Source organism: Hemicordylus capensis, chromosome 1 (genome assembly GCF_027244095.1).
Source record: "Hemicordylus capensis ecotype Gifberg chromosome 1, rHemCap1.1.pri, whole genome shotgun sequence".
Classification (NCBI taxonomy): domain Eukaryota; kingdom Metazoa; phylum Chordata; class Lepidosauria; order Squamata; family Cordylidae; genus Hemicordylus; species Hemicordylus capensis.
The window spans coordinates 243,123,120-243,143,534 of NC_069657.1; the positions used below are offsets into that span (position 1 = coordinate 243,123,120).

General features: G+C 42.9%; 1 protein-coding gene across 4 annotated transcripts in view; it reads left to right on the forward strand.

Annotated features, from left to right (window-relative positions):
- COL4A1 (collagen type IV alpha 1 chain) overlaps window positions 1-20,415 on the forward strand; it is a 214,336-nt gene that overhangs the window by 135,358 nt on the left and 58,563 nt on the right. For all 4 annotated transcript variants that reach the window (XR_008313135.1, XR_008313136.1, XM_053283868.1 and 1 more), the window contains 9 exons: window positions 404-595; window positions 1,920-2,088; window positions 5,116-5,208; window positions 5,326-5,430; window positions 7,425-7,522; window positions 8,573-8,723; window positions 9,571-9,684; window positions 10,354-10,521; window positions 18,661-18,750. Coding sequence is in view for 2 of the 4 variants with exons in the window: in XM_053283868.1 (XP_053139843.1) it covers window positions 404-595; window positions 1,920-2,088; window positions 5,116-5,208; window positions 5,326-5,430; window positions 7,425-7,522; window positions 8,573-8,723; window positions 9,571-9,684; window positions 10,354-10,521; window positions 18,661-18,750 (1,180 nt within the window). In the remaining 2 variants the exon portion in view is untranslated. The remainder of the gene's footprint in view (window positions 1-403; window positions 596-1,919; window positions 2,089-5,115; window positions 5,209-5,325; window positions 5,431-7,424; window positions 7,523-8,572; window positions 8,724-9,570; window positions 9,685-10,353; window positions 10,522-18,660; window positions 18,751-20,415) is intronic.

Sequence of the window (20,415 nt, forward strand, 5' to 3'; positions counted from 1 at the left end):
TGAATTCTGATTTTGCTAAATATTTATTTTGCTAAATATTTTGGATTTTGGTCATGTGGATGACCTTAGAATGTGTCTGTTGTTTATTTAAAAGACCAGACAAAGAAATCTTAGAATAATATGTCAGAATACAAAATAAAAAGTAGGGAGTGTTCACACACACAAAACCTGCAACTGGAACAAAATAATGTTCATTCATGTGTTCCTTTATAATGTCACACCCAACACTTGTACACTATTCTCAAGATCATTAAAAATATAGCAAGGTCCATTCAGAATATGAACAATCTTGGCAATTATTTTGTCATATGAATATCCTGTTGTAAAAATTTTAGTTTTACTCATGTTTCTTAGTTTTATTTTATGAGCCATTAAATGAGGTTGTAATTGAATATAATTTCAGGGACCTTCAGGTGCACCTGGATTAACTGGAAACCCAGGACCAAAAGGAGAACAAGGAGATGTGTTTTTTGACTCTGATTTAAAAGGTGATAAAGGAAATCCTGGTATTCCTGGAATTCCAGGAGCTCCTGGTAAAGAAGGAAGGCCAGGGCGAGATGGCCTGCCAGGTGACCCAGGTCCTAAAGGTGCATCGGTATGTGTTTAAGTTTTCCCATGATATTTTCTAGTGTATTAATTATAGAGCATTGGGTTTTATCCTAAGTGTTTCTAGCACAAGCAGAAGTTCTGCTTGTATAAAAGGAAGGGGACATTTCCTCTACAGATTGCAGAGGAAATATGTAGTTAATCTCCCAACTTTTCTTTTTCTCTTACCAAAATGCAGCCACTAAGGAGGTGACTGTTCAGCCAAGTGGAGTATTTGACCATTCCCCCGAGCTGTTTTCCTGATCACCCTCACCAAGCTTCTGTTTACCCTTTGGCCGTGGAATTACAGATATCTTTGGGGGCAAGCAGCAACTTCACTGATCAAGGAACTGGTTCAGACACCCTTTCCACTCTTCTGAACAAATGTATAACCCTCTGTGGCTGCATTTCAGTTTTTAAATCACCAAAACACATTATAGTTCTTCCATGCAGCATGTAGTTTGGTCTGTAGGCTTTTTAGATATTGTATATATATTCCATATGTTTTTTGTATGACAGATTAGGATTTTCTGCCTTTCTCCTATAGGTCTCACTGTTGTTCTTATTGGTGCTTCTCCAGAATTTATTTTATTTTAGGTATTTACTATATTTCTATCCCATTCTTCTTCCAAGGATCCCAGAGTAGTGTACATGGTTATATTTAACCTCACAACCACCCTGCGAGGTAGGTTAGGCTGAGAGATAAGTGAGTGGCCCCGAGTCACCCAGAAAGTTTCATGGCTGAATTTGTATTCAGTTCTCCGTGGCCCTAGTCCATCTTTGATGGTCAATAATATAATTATTTAGTTATTTAGGAAACGTATGAGCCGCCTTTCAACATAAGCAATCATAGTGATGTACAGTTAAAATAACGCTGATTTTCAGTCAAATATAAAAATAAAAACACAGAAGCAACAGTATCACTATTAGATCAGCAGATCCATAACATCACAATTAAGACAAGCTGTTTTTCATCCTGGCATGTCTGGACAACTGAAAGAAGTCTTTGCTTGATGCTTTGCTTTGTACTTCATGTGAGTACCAAGCAAACATCTCTGTGCAGGGTATTCCGTATGTAAAGTGTGTTGACTGAGAAGGTCCTCTCTCCAGCCAATACCCATCTCAACTCAGGTGGCAGGGACCTGGAGGACAGCGGGGTTGGCTTGAGACCCTTCTCTGTTACTTGTTTAGCATGACAGCATCCAGCTGTCAAAGTTGGAATAATATTAATTGACCTCTGTTATCCTGGAGCCCCAGTATGATTGTTGTGATTCCATTCTGATGTGTATGTTGGTTATGTAATGGTATTGGTTTTCCTGTTTCCTCCAAATCAGGGAACCATTGGATTAAAAGGAGAACATGGGCCCCCAGGATTAAGTGGTTTTCCAGGGGTCCGTGGAGAGAGAGGCTCTCCTGGTGCTCCAGGAGTTGGGCCTGCTGGGCCACCTGGAGATAAAGGGGACAAAGGTAGTGCAGGATTCCCTGGCACACCAGGACTTCCAGGTAACACTACCAATGCTTATTCATACAACTTCTAAAATCTGCATACAGATGATTACTTTACAGCCAGGGAAATTCCAGCAACGGAAAAAAACGCACAGAAATTTATTCAAACATGGGAATTGTGATAAGATTAGTGTACAACTGTTTATGTAATATGATGACCATATTTTACATGAGACCCCAAAGGAAAACATCATGTGTGAACTTTCCCTTAGCTGAAAATATTAGTTTAGCAGTATGATGACAAAACATTGTAGTTGGCAACAAGGATGCAAATGGGGTAGAAAGCTATAGTTGTGGGCATCTGCAGAGGAACAAAGAGGTTGCCCCTCTCCAGGATTCTTGCCCATATATTTGTATGTACATACATATGGGGGGGTGGGTGCAGTGAGCTGGTCTAGTGGCAGCAAGCATGACTTGTCCCTTTTGCTATGCAGGGTCCACCCTGGTTGCATATGAAAGGGAGACTAGAAGTGTGAGCACTGTAAGATATTCCCCTTAGGGGATGGAGCCACTCTGGGAAGAGCATCTAGGCTCCAAGTTCCCTCCCTGGTTTCTCCAAGATAGGGCTGAGAGAGATTCCTGTGGACCCCCATGACTACAGTTCAGAGTTTTTCTATTCTTTATGATTTCTAAATACGTATGTTAAGATCTGAAAAAGTCTTACCATGTGATTTGCACATTTGAAGATGATGGGATCTGAACAATTCTGTCAAAACAATTATAGATAATTCTATGCACTTCCATTCTGTGATGATTGAAGACAAGATCATGCAGTTCCAGGATTCCCCATGGGTTGCTTGTTTCTGAGGTGTTCTGAGTGTAGATTCTTTGGTAGCATATGAGATTTTCAATGAGAAACCATGAATCCATTTGCTAACCTTAAAGACACATAAACTTCAAAAATCACTTAAAAATCAGCCCTTTGCCCAATTCCTTTCAAATAATTCTGATAGCTTCCTGGGCCCCCTTGGGAACTACCATCCACCACACTCTGCTCTAGGCCACCCCTTTGCCCCTGACGTGAAGCTATACATTTGCTGCAATCCTCATTATTCCCTATGAGGAATTCAAAAATACTTTTAAAATTCACCAATAATTGGAGGAGTGCCATGGGGTTTTGTGGGTGGTAGGCACCCCTGGGTGACTACCAACCACCCCACCTTTGTTGCCCCTAGGTGCTCCACAATAGGGGATAATGGGCTGGTTCTGGTCCCATTATACTCTATGAGAAAAATAATTAAATATATTTCAAATATTCATAAAAGTTGTAGAAGTGTCCGATTGCTTCAGGGTTTGGGTGGTTTTTGGCACCCATGGGTGCTCCACAATAGGGAATAATGGGCTGGTTCAAGTCCCATTATACCCTATGAGAAAAAAATTAAAATAAATTTCAAAAAATCATAAAAAATCATAAAAAACAAGTGTCCGATTGCTTTGGGGTTTGGGTGGTAGGTACCCATGGGTGCCAGCTACCATCCCACCCACTTTTGGAAGTTCGAACCGGTTCGAAATGGTTTTAATTCGAACCGAACCAGGGGGAGTGCAAGCAAAACCAAAACTGAACCTCCCCCTCCTAGTTCGAACCTGGTTCGAATTCGAACCAAACCAGGTAAACCGGTTTTGTGCACATCCCTATGTGCCACAGCATGGGGAGGTGTGATTTTTGCTGATCTCCCCTGCCTCTGAATTCCCTCTGAACTGTGCATTACAAAAATATGCTCTTGAAGGCTGAACTCCCCTGAGGGTTGAAAAATACGTCCCTGAGGGTTGTGTGAGCCTCAGAGTCATATTTCTATGATGCCAATAGACAACATAGTGAAGGGGAGATCATTTGGAATTCAGCACTTGCTGCACTAGTGCTGTGCTAGCCTGGATGCATCACTTCTCATGAGGAAGTAGACAATGTGGAAAGTGCCAGTATGGTCTCAAAATACTGTAGAAGTTGTGTAACATACAAAGTAACTTTAGTTTGGTACCTACTTTGTTCCTGATGCAAAGAAATAAACTATACAATTTAATTAATTAATTAATTGCAATTTAATTAATTTAATATTAATTAATTTTAATTTTATTAATTCACTTTGTACACTGCCCCAAACCTTAGTCTCTGGGCAGTTAACAATAACATAAAACAAGTTAAAACAGGCACAAAACTTAAAACAATTTAAACAATTTAAAAGTCAAAAAACAGATTAAAACCTAAAAATTTAAAAAGCGGAAAAAGCTTGGGTGAAGAGGCGGGTTTTCTAATGCTTTTTAAAAATAGCCAGATAGGGGGAGGATCATATTTCATTAGGGAGTGCATTAGGTATTATACATACCTAAAATATGCAAAATAACTGTGGTGGCCTAGCTCATGGTATATTTCCACTGTGGGTGTTAGAGCTGAACAAACTGCTCCTCCAGCCCCAGCTTAGACCACTGAATCAAATGGGAAAAGACACGCAGTTGTTCCCCTTTCTCTCTGCTCCTCACCCAGTTATATATAAAGACATACAGTTTGAGTGTGGTGCTAACATTTCCTTCTCCCTTACATAAGCCACCTCTGAAACACAGTGGATGCCCTATGTTTAATCTGCAACAAAAATAATCATATGATGGCATTTCAAAGAGTGAAAAAAAACCTTTGTTTCCAACTTCATGTTCAGCACCCCTCCCAAATATGTTCTATGCAGAGAACATTTTATGCAGTATACAATTATAAAATAAAACATTTGATAATTTTTTCCAAGTAGGTCGTATTTATGATTAATGTAGATATAACATTTAATTATGCACAGATTATTCTTAATGCTAGTAATGTTGAAGGTGAGCAAAATAACGATGCAATAAAAATATTGTTTCATAGCTGTGTTCAGAAGCCTTAGATGCTCTTCTCATAAAATGGAGAGATCCAGACTTGTTTCATCCATTAAACTGATGAGAGGAACATATCGGAAGACATGCTGTGCTGTTTGTTCTGAAAATCAATGAATGAGAATATATGCCTGTTATTTTTGCTATATCTTTTTCTTACGTTTCAAGGGCCCCAAGGCGAAGCTGGGCGTGCCATGTTGCTGCCTGGCTCCCCAGGATCAGATGGTGTTCCTGGATCTTCTGGAATTCCAGGCATCCAAGGTACTTTATCTTATTTTCATATGGGAAGTAATCCTTTGTCCTACAACTCTCCCTTCCCACCCACAACTCTCTGCGTAAGAACTGAACATGACTTACTTTTTGCTTTTAATTGCACAGGTGACAAAGGAGATCCTGGGATCCCAGGAAGACCTGGCTTCCCAGGTGAAAAGGGTCCACCAGGGTTATCAGGGCAAGGACCTCCTGGCCTTCCAGGGCCTCCAGGTATAATATAAAATGCAGTTTTTTAAAAAAGTTTACTTTGAATTGAGTTTCTTGGTTTGAAGGATGGATTAAAACTAGGAAATTTGGCCATAGGTAGGAATCAGGACTAGGACAGAAGACCAATATCTTTTAAACCCCTAAAATTGTGAAACGTAAGTTTAACATCCTTGTTTTATTTTTTGACATATGACTACTATATAAGTGCGAACTGGCTCTCTCAAGAAGTCCCATAAACAACAATATTATCCCCTTTCCCATGCTTTTCCCTCTTGTTCATGGTTACAAAATGCATAATAAATGGCTCATCTGAATAGTTCACCACTAGCAGAAACTGCAGTTTTGCTCACCAACCATTTCCAGAGGGGTTTTTTAGCTCGCTTCTTCTCCAGAATGGAGGGAGTGCGTTCACATATCGGCCAGATTTATTTATTATTTTATTTATTTATTTATTTGATTTATATAACGCCCCTTCCAAAATGGCTCAGGGTGGTTTACAATTAAAAATTTACCCTGAAGTCCTTGCGAGCTATTGGGGAGCACTCCAGATACGATTCAGGGTTCATTGGACATTAGATCGTAGCCTGATTTATGTCTGGGATAAAAAAAATTGACTTTCTGCATCTGTTTTGCAGAGTAAATTCAAACTTGCAGTAGAGCCTAACAGTAAACCCACGATAAAGCCTGCTGTCTGGAAGCGCTCCAAGGGGCAGATCTACCAGTGTTCAAATGTGTGCAGTGATCAGGGGCTGCCACTAATTAGCTATGCTCTAATTTCCAACATAAACCATAATTTCCCCATAGGGAACGATGGGAAACTCAAAAATATTAATATCTCCAGAACTGCTGGTCAAAAAGCCCTGACATTTTATTTAAAGCCCCCTTTTAAAAAAAATTGATGGTACCTGTGGTGCCACCCCAAAAAAAGCTTGCGGGGGGCATCTTCAGTTCTTGAACACAAGTCTCTTCAGACTGTGCTACACTCCTGGCTAAGTCCATACTTGGAATGTTTGGGGTGGTGAGCAAATTGACATCTTCGGCTTGTTGTGAACTGTTCAAAAGACACATTCACTCATAGACATGATCTCTACAAGCCAACGGCTAAAACAGGTGTCAAAGAACAGAGTCACCATTCTTTCTCAAAAGAAAAACTCAAGGTGGATAACAGAAGCACTACAAAATACAACTGGCCCAGTAGGAATATAGAAGAGCCTCACTGTCTCTCCCTCTTCTTTGCCTGGTGCAAGGTGGGCTGGCTGCTGCTGGTTTCTGGGCTAGGAAGGAGGAAAGAGGCAATTGGTCACTCTAGGTAACAGAATTTGCTTTGCCAGTTCTTCTGGCTGCTGATGGATTCTCCTCCTTTTTAGTTTGTGTGTGGGGGGGTTTTGGCTCCTGATACATTCTGTCCTACATGGATAGAGGCCTTGTTAGACCATGGCCAGGACCTCATATTTTGGCCAGCTAGTGATGAGTATGGGCAGGAGGGAAGAAAATGGTGGTGGCAGCCAGCCGGCCAGGAAACAGAACAGTGGTGAAGGTGGCGGCGGTCAGTGGGAAGAGGGAGGGAGGGATGGTCGACCTGCAGGCAGAAGGCGGTGGCAGCATTGAGTGGGCGGGCAGGGGAAGTAGCGGCTAGCGGGCAGGGGGAGCACGGGAGGGAAGCAGTGGAGACTGGCTGGTGGGCAGGCGGGGGAATGGCGGTGGGGGCAGGCGGGCAGAGAAGAAGATGGTGACGGGGGCAGGGGGTGTTCGGCGGCGAACTAGAGGCACAGATGCTCTGCGCCCGGTTCAGCTAGTAAATGTTTTAAATGATCTGTATTATGGTCTGGACCCCTAGAGATAGAAAATAGTAATGTATAACTCTACCTTATCACAACATTTTATCTTATATTAGATCTACACATTCCCTGTCTTTTGAAAAGGCTTCTGACATAACTGCAGGAATTTAGCATTATTTATTAGCAGTGTCATTTGAATATCATTCTTTGGTTTTGTAGGTTTTCCAGGTCAGCCAGGCCCACAAGGTCCAACGGGGGAGAAAGGGGAAACTGGTCCCAGAGGGATACCAGGTTCACAAGGGTTACAAGGCCAAAAAGTAAGTGCCATCCAGTTGGGCTAACTCCTACTATTTCTACCTACTGTTTCAGACATTCATTTTCATTATATTACCACTGAGAGCTACAACAATGTTTCTGGCTTTTTCTAGTTTCACAGAAGGTTTGTTTACCATTTTGTCAGGATCTCTTAGTGCCCACCTGCAATGGTGGGCAGCTTAGGATTTCTGGCAAGCTGAAGAGACTGGGACCTAGCCAAGCAATGGCTTGGCTTATTCGGGGAGGAGCAGGAGTGTGAGAGAGCTACGGTCTCGTGAAGCCTTGGGATCTTGCAAGAAGGGATCCCAGAGTCTCGTAAGACTTGCCGAGACTGTGGGAAAGCATTTGAGCAGTCAACCAATGATGATATGTGTATGGAGGCTGTGGAGGAGGCTGGAGGCATGAAAGGCGGCTAGACTGGTGGGGGGCTGGGTGGGACAGGAGACACAACCAATCCACAGAGTAAGGAGGATGGGAGTTGAGGTAAAAATAACCTCCCCACTCCCCTGCAACCTCTGTGGCCTACTGAAGCCTTACTGAGACCTGGGAAGACTGACAGAGTGACCTTTTTGAAACTTCCTGACACTATACAGTATATCTTCCAGCTTTTCTTCATATTGAAGAACATCAACAACAACAATGGGATGTTCCTCAATATCTGAAGAATTAGTCGTTTAGGGGATTTAAGAGGCCACATGAAATCAAGAAGACATTATAAACAAAAACAATGTAAAGGCAGGGAGCACTGTCCTCCAATTGTGATTGTGGAAGTGTCTCTAGAGCTCTTACAAGGAGGGAGGTAGATGTAAATTCACAGCCCAAAGTACTCCTCCTTCTCCAGAAGTAGTACTAGCTGCGAATGGTGATTGTTAGAAAAAATGCTCTAGAGTGGGCTGGGCTGAGGGGAATATATATATATTGTATATACTTGCAATATTAGCATTCCAACTGAATGCAGCTTTAAGATTCCCTGATATTTTCATTGTTGGTCTTGGTTTTTGTGTATGTGTGTTTTTACTGCAGTTAATAATATCTTATTCAAAATTGTTAAGGGTGAAGCTGGAGTAGGTCTCCCAGGTCCTAAAGGGTTTCCCGGCCCACAAGGAAGAGATGGCTTTCCTGGAATAAAAGGGGATCGAGGGCTACCTGGCATACCAGGAGAAAAAGGGTTTCCAGGTGTGGTTGGCCAACCAGGCTTGCAAGGTAACATTTTTGCCATTATTGGCTAAAATTATATTATGATTAGCTGACCTGGGTGCAGAGCATCTGCACCTGGAGTTCCCTCCCTCCTCCTTCCCCTCGTTCTCAGCCATCTGCCCTCCTCTCCCCTTCCCTCCCAGTCAGCTTTTCCCCTGTTCTCGGCCCGTTTCGGCCGTGGCTTTCCTGCTGCCTTCCTGGCCTCCGCCACTTTCCCGCTTCCGCCACCACTGCTTCCGACTGCAATTTTTCTGCTCCCCCCCGGCCACACACTGCTGCATTCCTGCCTCCCCCTGCCGCTATCCCCAGCACCACTTTCTCTCGGCTGGCCAGCCACCCATTAGCCTACCCATTCATTCCCGCCCCGCTTCCAGCAGCTTGCTTGCAAACTCTCACAAGCGATGCCATGCATGGGATTAGTGATGGGTACGTTTAAGAGAATTATATGTAGAGATAATTTTGTTTGTGTGAAAATTCTGGTGAGGTAGTATTCATAGCCAAAGGTCAGTTGGGTGCCATTATAACCTACTTAATTCCCATCTTTCTTAATCTGTTATGCTTATTTTTCCTCCTCATGAGATGACTTCATTGAAGTCACAAGTACATCTTTTGTTCCCCTTTACTTTTCAAACCACAACAACGAAGCACCATGTTCAACCCATACATTCAGAAGTAAGTCTTGCTGAGTTCAACAGGGCTTACTCCCAGGTAAGTGTGCATAGGATTGCAGCCTTAATGACGCCAAAGGCATACATGGGATTTCATTTGTACAAGGAATGAATAGCAAAAAAACCTCTTTAAAGTCAGAGATAAGCATGTTAACCAGTGATCTATTGTTCAATTTTCTACTTAGGTGACCGAGGTCCTGATGGATTACCAGGTCTACAGGGCTCCCCTGGTGTACCAGGAATAGGCCCTCCTGGCCCTTCAGGGCCTGTAGGACAACCTGGACCTCCAGGACCAATAGGTAACTTGCTGATTTGGGATTTTTTTTTAAAAAAATTTGCAATAAGATGTGTAGTCTAAAATGCATTGAAACCAATTGCATTCATTTGGATATGCACTGCAGATCGATTTTTTAAAAAAAAGAATCGCATGGATATCCATGATTCTTTTGTTATTAATCTGGAAATAAGGTAAAGTGTACGATTATTCATTTAAAAATGGGTTGTACCACTTTGGCTCTCCAGCTGCTGTTGGACTACAGCTCCCATCAACTCTGACTATTGGCCACTGTGCCTGGGGATGATGGGAGTGATAGTCCAACGACAACTGGAGGGCTGACATGCAGCTATGGTTTGAAATATTTAGTATTCTTTCTTCCAACATTTGACATCTAAACTTGACAGAAGATATTTTGGGGAGTTCAAAACTTTTATCTTTCATTATTATTGCTCAACATTGGAAATGTATACACTTCTTTGAGAAAAACATTTTTATAAGGATCTTTATTTCATTAACTAGGCATTTGACATGGGGAGTGAAAGTGAACAAAAATTGATGAGGTAGAAAAATGGTTCCAAAAGTTCTAATTTTTTCAGATTTTTTGAGGCATAATATGAAGTCTGCCCATCATGCGTATTGAACACTTTGTTTTCAAGAACTACTCTATATCATTTTCTTTTATTTATTTCAGGACCTCCAGGAATAAAGGGAGACAGGGGCTACCCAGGTGTCCCCGGTCTAGATATGCCAGGGCCAAAAGGAGATAAAGGTACCCATGGAACACACGGACTGCCCGGTTTGCAAGGATTGCCAGGCCCACCAGGCCTTCAAGGAAGAGAAGGCCAACCAGGTGTTCCAGGTATACAATTTTCCTCCTAGTGCATAACCATTTGTTAGATCATCATCATCATCCCTTCTACAATATGTCCAGCATATGAGCAATACCATGAGGGAGAAGGAAAGGGCAGTGGTATGGAACTCTATATTGTTTGATTTCCCTCTGCTTTTTAGAGTGGCTTCACATCAGAAAGAACTCATTGAGCAGTAAGGGGAAATTTGGATACTGTCGAAGCATGCCAGCTTTTGGGTCTTAGGCTGTGTTGAGGGTGGGTGGGTGTGTATTCAGTACAATCATAACATTTTATAGTTGCGAGGTTTCAAGACAAACACCAGCCGAGGGCAAGAATCTGTAACAGCATCCTGACAGGTGGCCACCCATCCTCTGTGTGCATGCCTCTAGCAAAGGAGTGTCCACCACCGTGCAAGGCAGACTGTTCAGTGTTGAACAATTTGTGCAGTTGGGACCTTCTTCCTCATGCTTAGCTGAGCTCCTCCTCTTATGTGACAGCCCTTCAGTTATTTGAAGATGAGGATCATATATCTTCTTAACTTTTTCTTTGTTTATGGAGCTGCTCCCGGGAACTTGGCAGGACCCCGAGCTACGTTTAAGGCTTGTTGGGGGTGGGTGGGGGGGATTAGCTATCTTAAATGGAGCAGTCCACCTTCACAATAAATTTGTTCAAAGCTTCAGTCATGGAAAGAACTGAATGGAGAGATTAAAGTTCAGAAATAAAGCAAGGTTTTTTTTTGAGGGTTTAGGGGTACAGAAAAGAAAAAAATAACGGTTATTGAGCAATAATATTTAACTAGCAATAAAGCAACAAATTACAAAAACCAAGTTACAGCTCAAAAGGAGTTAATTTGGCTTGAACATCCAAATTAGGTTCACTCAAGGCTAGCTAGAGAGGAATGAACAGTTTTGAATTTTAGGAGAAATGAGGAGAAAAGTAAGTTAGGTTTTAAGGATGGGGTTATATACTACCTCACTCCTTCCAAGAGAAATGCATTGAAACCTTGCAGCTCAGTCTTTACTGAGAGGCTTCTCTTCTCCGGGGCAGGAAGGCAGCAACAGTGATTGAGAGACCAGGCAGGGGTCTTTGCCAAAGGCAAATCAAAAAATGAATGGGATCTTGCAGCCACGAGTGCTGAGCAGACTGGGTGAGGAAAAGCTGGTGTGGAAGTGGAGGTCAAGGCAGGTCAAGTTGGAAGTGCCGATGCCAAGACGTGGGGAAAGGAATTGTAGTTCTGAGGTACACTGGTGACCCAGAAGACACTGGTGACCCAGAAGACACACCGATTGATGCTGTCTTCACCAGTTATAGGCAAATTCTTGCCTGAGAGTGTTATGCTACACACACTTTGCAAAAGAGACAAAGCCCAGGACTCGCCATTGTACTATTCAAAAGTGAAGAGCAAATTTCTTCTTGGACAAGAGTGAGTTTCTTTTTGAACAAAGGCTAGGAAAGATCTGAAAAGACCCATGTGGGGAGAGACCAAATGAACATATCAAAGTTTATCTCTCATGCCTGTCAGAATATTAACTAAAATGTAAACATGCAGACTTCCAGCATCTTGAGCTAGCCATTAACATGCTCATTAGCAAAAGGAGATGACCTATTGCTTCCTTATCACTCCTCCCTGAGGAGGTGCTATCTTGCCTTGATTCGCTGTGCCAACGTAGGGAGAATACCTGGCTTATTCTTTAAAGACTAGCTCTTGATTAAATCACACCTACTTCAGCTTCCCACCTGTTGAGTAATCAGGGAGTGACCCAGTGAGGAGGCCCTCTTGCAGTCTTGTGCTTTGAACTTTGCCTAAGAGTTCCTTCTCCCAAGCTGCTTGCCAAAGTGACATACCCTTTGCAATAACTACAGGCAAGACAAAATGGAGATCTCACGGTCCCGTGAGGTCCAGTGTGCAAATAGTGGTAACTACAGATTTGTAGTTGCAAATATAGAGGGGTGCTCCTCGGGGGAACAGGCTCTCACTCATGGTAACTACTACTACTTCTTCTTCTTCTTCACAGTCTCTGTGCATCACACTCGGGTTTGTGCCTGCACAGCCAAACTTTGTATCTTTACCATAAAAAGGGAAAAGAGTGGGAAAGTGCTCCCTCTATGGTTAGTCCCACCTCTCTCTCCTCAATCTTTCATTGACTGCTGCAGCTGCAGCATCTTCAGTTGTTTCTTCTGGCTTTGCCTCTTAGCAATGAACAATTAGCAAGCAGATTAGACTCCCTTGGGCCAGGGGTGGGGTTAGTTATTGTTTATGCTGCCTATCTGTTCCTCTAATACTTCTTTCTTTTGATTTTCATGTTCATTTAATTTTGTGCTACTCCCTCCTTCCCTTACTACTGGCCTCCTAAGGCCACAAAAGTTACTTTTAAACATTATTCTCAGTGTATGGCTAATATACCCTCTTCTGACGGTCATTCTCTCTGCCTGTCCTGCTTAGGAGAATCTCAGATCCCTGCTCTATTTGCTGCAGTTTTGTGAAACAAGCCCACCATAATTGGGCAATATACCTCCGTGCTTTATTGTGGGAATAGGTACTTCAAACAAGTTCTTTTGCAGCAGAAATGCCATCCCTAAATGCCCCCCTCTACTGAGGCGAAAGGGGAAACAGTGCCTGCCAATGAAGTCGAGCCCTGACATAGTACCAGCTCCAATTCCCCCTATATGTATAAGAGCCTTCGGGCTCAAGTGCAATTTCCAAAATGACAGGTTTCCGATGCAAACCTTAAGATCTTCTTCAGAGGCCTTCCTCCAGATGCCCCTGCCAAACAAGATGAGGCAGGTGGCTACTAGGGAGAGGGCCTTTTCAGTGGTTGCACCCCCTTTATTGAATAGCCTCCCTGGCAAGGTTCGCCTGGCTTCGTCACTTTGTTCTTTTAGGAACAAAGTAAATATCTTTTTGTTCACCCAGGTCTTTTAAATTCTTATTTTCAAATCTGATTTGATTTGATTTTTACCTGATTTTAAAATGAGTTTTTAAACTGCTTTGTATTATATTTTGTATTTTCTTTTCTCTCTTTTTGTCTGTTATGATTTAATGTGTTGTGTTTTTATTGTATGTTTTAATACTGTGTAATGAGCTGCCCAGAGAACAATTTGTTATGTGGTGGCTAACAAAAAAATTATTAGTATTATTATTAAGCACTCTCTTCTGGCATCCATCCAGTATGGAGATACGTTTCTCTGCCTCCTTTGCAGGATGGAAGTCAGGGTTGTTGCAGTGGCCCACCATGTCATTTATATAGAATTTGAATAGGAAAGGAGTGAGTATGCAACCTTGCTTGGTGCCTTCTGGGTTAGGACAACGTTAGATAATTGTATTTTGGGATTGCACCTAACTTTCAGGGATGTATCATCATGCAAAGTACAAATGAGAAACAAGCATTGGTCAGTTGAGGTGGCTTCTAGTTTTTCCCATAGTTTGGGTCATGAGATGGTGTCAAAAGTGGAACTGAGATCGATGAAGGGAGACTGAGTTGTGAGTAGAGTATTTCCAGTTAGATGCTGCTCTTCTGCCAGCATGTTTTCTTGTTCTAGCCAGTCCCTTAGTTTCCAGTATAAATGTCTGGCATAGAGTTCAGTCTCTGTGCAGAGCAGGAGGATAGGGCTATAATTAGCTGCTTCATCCTCCCTGTCTTTTTAAAAGATGGGAACTGTGACTGTGAGCCCCCAGTTCTCAGGGATATAGTTGTGCTTGTCAATAGATGTGAACAGTGTAGCCAGAGTGGAAGCACTGTACTGAGTTGTTTTTGATTAGCTCAAGTGGAATGAGGCTGTTGCCAGGAGCCTTCCCAGGTCTTAGCTGAGAGATCAGGTCCATGAGCTCAACTGGCGCCAATGGCGGTCCAGGAGGCAAGTCCTCTGCATCTTGCTGAGGGCACCCATGGTCCACCTCTCTGTCTTTGTAGAGTTCATTGAACTGCCATTCCCAGGCCTCTTGTGAGATGAAGCTCACCATTGAAAATTGATTCTCCTCTCACTCCTTGATTCTCGCAAACTCCTCTATGTGTGTTTACTTAAAACTGATTTTATTTTCTGCTGCCTCTTTGGCCAACCTACCAGCCAAACAGGCCAGGGACTTGTGCTGCTAAGTACTGGACTTCAGCTTTGGGGTGAGGAAACTTCATGATTATGCTGGGGAGTAATTGTGAGGAGGAGCTGGGGGACATTGCTTGAGGAGCTAGAGAGTGGTAGAGCAGAAGAGCTGAGGTGGCCAAGGTACTCTGAGGTACGGTATTGTGCTCCAACCTTTACCCTGTCTCCTCAGTGATTTTTTTCTGTCATTTTCCTGGGCTCCGGAACCTAACCCCACAATTCCCATTGATTTAAAGTTTCATTATTCTCAATTTCATTATCTGTAGTTGTAGGCCAAATGGAATCCCTGTGAATAACAAGATCCACCTGTCTTCCAATATGCCCTGCACACTGGTAGTTTTTCCTCTTCTACTATTTTCATTACAAAACATTGTCATTGGTCCAACTTCAGGTCCCAGAGCATTTACCAAAGGGTTGGTGGCACATTTCAAGATGCAGGGAGTGGCCTTTGATATATGCTTGATGACATCTTAATCTGGTCATCATCTGAGGAGCAAATCCTGAGGGATGTCAAACTAACACTGGAATGCCTCAAACAAGAGTTTGACCAGGAGAAGAGCTCTCTTGTCCCAGTGCAGTGCCTGGAGTACTTGGGAGTGTTGGTGGGCACAATCCAGCAAAGGATCTTTCTCGCAGAGGAACAGCAGAACAAGACAGTTCATTTGCTGACTCAAGTCAGGAGCCTATGACTGATGTCTCTGATGACACTGCCCAAGTGTTGGGCCTACTAACTTTTTACCAAGAGTTGGTTGATGGGGCCATTTTCACACCCATCCATTGCAGATCCTGCTGTTGCTGTTCCAGGACCAAGATAGCAGCACAAACTCAGATGCAAGTGACAATCCCACAGAGTCTCTGAGAGTTCCTGGGCTTGTGGCTCACGCCATTCAGGCTCTCATAGGGAGTCAGTTTGGATTCACCAAGGTGGCTGATGATCAGGATAGACACGAGTGCTTTCAGATGGAGAGTTCATCTGGAAGACTGGACAGCTCAGGGAACCTGGTCTGTTGCAAAGGCAAAAATGAGTATCAGTTGGCTGGAACTGCAGGCAATAAAGTTGGAATTCCAGCTTGAGGTAACAAACGACCATGTTCTCATCAGAACAGACATGTCAGCCAAGGCTTACATCAATTATTGGTGTGGAAGTCTGCTGCCTTCTGCAAGTCTGAGGGACTGCTTTTCAGGAGGTTAGCTTGGGGAAGAAAGGTATCCATGGCAACTATCTCCAGGTGGCTTAAAGGATGTAGTGACCTTGCATACACTTCTCTGGGGAAGCAGCTGCCTAGGAGTGTCACTGCCCATTCCTTAAGAGGAGCAGTGGCATCTCTAGCATTCTGGGGGAGTTTTTCCTAGGAAGACATTTGTCGGGCTGCCACATGGGCTTCATTGCATGTTTTTACCAAGCCCTACAGGACTGTCACCTTTTCCTCTGCTGATGCAGCCTGAGTGATAGATTCTGCAGAACGTACTGATGAAATTATTTATGGTTTGTTTGGATCCCACCCAGAGATGCTAGTGTTCCTTTTTATCCCCAAAATTTGGGAATGCCCTTTGTAAGTCTAGGGAGAAAAGGTCATTTCCTTACCATGAATTCCTGTTCTTGTAGACTCATGGAGGGCATTCTACCCCACCACTTTTGAAAACAGACCACTATCCAGTTTGTTGTTTTCCAGGCTGCTGCCCACACTTCCTCTGTTCTTTCTACTTATCCTTTGTTTACTAGTTTAAGGATTGTATTTTTTTCCCTTTTTTGATTGCCTTGACCAATTTTTTGGTTGGAATTTGGCGAGGTTGAAGGGTAGTCCTGATTTTCCGGTCTGGGAGGGCAGGGTGGCCCCTCTCTCTGAAGAGCAAAAGCTGATTTGCCCCTGCCTACTGTTCCAGGAGGGAGGGGCCATCCCAAATGTTCTGGAATGCCTCGATGAGAACAGGAATTCACGGAGAATAAGTTTCACTTTTTCTATCCCAGAGGTCTCAAAATCAAAAATTAAATAAGAGATAGATACCAGCTGGACGCCACTGAAGGGATACTGTGCTGGGTTGAATATAGGGACAGTTGCTCTACCCCTACTGAATATAACTCTTAAAGTTGGCCTCTGCTCAAGTAGCCGGGTTCAGTGCTGTATGGAATCTCTAGTGTGGAAGCAAACTGAAATAAGGGTAAGAAGCTTATGGTCAGAGACGGAAAGATTGAGAGGGAGGGAGGAGATGGTGGATCTGGAAATGCAATTTTGGCTTCGTGTTCCTTGGTTCTTTGCCTTTTGATACAGAACTGTGCTGTGGATCCCAACTCTGTTCTAAACTCTAGTTTAGTTCTATATTTGTTCTAATAAGTGGTTCTAAACTCTATTTAGGACTAGCCAGGATTTGATAGCTTGGGGCATCATGGCAAATTTTGGGTTGTTCTGAACCAGGATCAGAAATAGAATCCTTCTTCTCTTGCAAAAAATTTTAGGGTAGAGCAGCATGTGTGCCCAAGGCAAGGGGACCTCACATGGAATCAAGATTAAATCATGGTTCTGCATGATATCTAAATAGGGCCATAACCTTTCTTAGTATTAATTATATTAGCTATAGCTTGCAAGGTACCGTCAGCATCTAGGACTTGGCAAAAGAGCAATATGAACTGCAAATCAGAGGAGTTTGGTCATACCCAAGGCAATTGCTGAGATTGATGTAAGGCAGTAAATATGGTTTTTGGAGAGTAATGCTGTAGCCAGGAACTATAGCAGTGCTGGGGTCAGGCACCACAAATTAGCACTGGAGCAAGACTGGAGTCAGGAACCGGAAGCAATCATACTCAACAGCATACTCAAGGAGGAGGCTTTCCATGGAGTTTCTCAAAGTGAGCTGTTGCATTAGCAAGGCTCTGGCCACAAATTAAGAGCTGATAGATAAAGGACATTCCTTCCCTTCCTAGAGTCAACTTGATCCTGATCTGAGGTCTGCATCTATACTTGCTCCCTCCTCCTCCTCCTCCTCCTCCTCCTCGAGAGGCCTATTATAGTAGAGGCTGCAAGTATCCAGGTGGGCATTCCTCCTCTAGTTCTGAATATTGGTCTGGATCTGGGGCTGCCATTGTTCTTGGAATTCCAGAGGTGATTGGGGTGAGCCTAAAGTAGGGCCCATAGTCCAAGTGAATGGGTATGAGTTCCCCTGAGACCTCCAGCTCATCCTTCAGGGCTGTACTTTTCCTTCCATATTGTGGTCACAGTAAAATTGTGTTGGAGACAGAGGCTTCTACAGCTCCCTTTCCTCATCAACAGAGGCTTCTTTGGGATCCAGGTCTGATATGGTCCTGACAAGTACTGATAAGGAGGAAATGCTGGATGAAAAAAGAACTTCTTTCCCTTCAACCTATTGTCACTAACTATTAATACTGGGAATAGAGCACAGAAGTGCATAATTGAAAAGTGGTTGAGCAGATTGTTTTAGATATGTCAGATAGATGCATGAGGTTGGAGAAGAGCAGTTTTATTTGTATTCTACAATTCAAGTTGATTGGGCGGGACTAGTATAGAACAATGGGAATGTGTTATAAGATAGCCACTGTGTCAGACTCTGGGCTGCCATGTCCTCCAAGCACAACACAGGGAATAGGGAGGTTTCTCTGCGCCTTGCATCCCCTTCTCTCAACCTGCATGACCCACAGCCCTCTGACTGGGTTGTAAGAATCCTTGGGCCATGCCTCCCCCGAACCCCCACATGCCAACCTCATAATCCACGACCTGTACTTTAAATAGGATTCAGCACCCCTCCTGATTTCATCAGGAGGAGGGGACTCAAACCTGACAAGAGTTCCTCTTCTTGTAAGCTTTCTAGCCCCAAATTCTTTTCTGTGAATTCTGCCTGTTGCTTTGGCAAATTGGCAACAGGGAGCCATTCCTCATTGTTGTCCATTGGGATGCCACCTAGAGGTGAGGCTAGCCTGGGCCTGTTGGGGAAGAGGCAGACTGTACAGGAACAAACCCTTGCATGTCAAGGCAGTGCTCCAATCCTACTCAACTTTCGACACATAAATATAAACAAGTATTTCAATTTGAATTTAGGGATCAAAGGAGAAATGGGAGTTATGGGAACCCCTGGAACCCAAGGTCCTCCTGGCTCTATAGGAACTCCTGGACTCCAAGGTGAAAAAGGTAAGAGTTTCTCTTAGATTAATTGGGTAAAATTAATGAGGTTTTTGGTTTAACTAAACTGTTCAACATTCTGTTTGTGAATTTATCAGAGCACTAGTGGTTGAGGCCCTTCATTTACCAGACAAAGTCACTGTGCATAGATTAAACTTCAAGGAAAGTTCAAGAACTTAAATATATATAATAGAAAATTTTAATTAATGTGCTTGCAAAAGGGGAGTAAAAGAACAGTTTGACATTTGTAGGGTTTCAACTTCAAACATTATTCATTGTATTGTATAATGGTCATATAAGATAATAAATTTGAATCACAGTAAATTTGAATCTGAGAAAGATCTTTTGTTTTGGAGGGCATTATGTCATTTTGGAATTATTGATCTGATTATTGAGTGTTAACAAATCTGTTGAGAACAATAACAGATAAATATGATTATATTCAGAATTTCTTCTACAAAAATATTATTTAAACCTGTCCCCAAGCATATTCCAGTGTAAAGCATAGTGCACCCAGCTAATTTAAGCAGCAGGATTGTGTATGCAAAATTTGGTATCTGTAGGTAATTGGTACTTATGATACTCAGAATTTCTTCAGAAACTACCAAAAATTATTTAAATGTTCACTGAGCATATTCCAGTGTAAAACGTAGTGAATTCAGCCAATTTCAGTGGCAGGATTGTATATGCAAGATGTGGTATCTGTAGGTCACTGGTCATAAACTGTTCCCTAGGCTAAATCCCCTTTTCCTTGAAAACTCACCCACCATCTGATGAGGATTGAGCTTCCTGCAATCCTGTGTCTCAAGGATCTGCAGTTCCAAAATGGATATGTTGTTTGCTTCAACTATTACAAACCTTTTGGGGCTGGAGGGTGGTACAGTGCTGAGTTCTCATGTTATGCTGTGAGTTTGGGTCTGGAGTGAGTGGAGAGAGAGAGAGAGAGAGTGTGTGTGTGCTGGGACTCCTAGAGGGATCTGTTGCTTCTGTTATGGTCTATTTTCTTGGTCCTTTTGTGGGGGTGGGGGCAGCTAATTGTATTTAGTCCCAGGCCCAGCTTCTTTTAAAACCTCTTCCACATCCGATAGAGAAACAGAAATAGATATGGGGGGAAATGGTCTCAGTCCTCAACAATGGTTTGGGAAATTTAAAAATCTCATCCATTTTTTGCAAGGCATCTTCTTTAACCCATGTCACATCAAGAGACTAGAGGAAAGGACTAGGGTGTGGGTGGTGCAGTACAGAGTTCTTCTGTTATACTGGGGGTTGGGGTCTTGGAGTGGTGGGGGGGGCAGAAGGGTGTGTGTGTGTGTGTGTGTGTGTGTGTGTGTGAGAGAGAGAGAGAGAGAGAGAGAGAGAGAGAGAGAGAGAGAGAGAGAGAGAGAGAGAGAGAATGTGTGATGGGACTCAAAGAGGGATCCTTTGCTTGTGTCAACAAAAACAACCATTACAAATGGTTTTCTGGGGGTGTGTTGGGGCGGCAGCAGTGGCTTGTATTCATTCCCTGCTTCTGTTCAAGCCAAACCCCCCCTCCTCATCAAGTAGAGAAATAGAAATAAATGTGGAAAAAAGTTTAATACTCAACTATGGTTTGGAAAAGAAAATAGTGTCATCTGTTTTTTGCAAGGCACCTTCTTTCTTTCTTCTTCTCATTTTCCTATCCCTCCTTCCTCT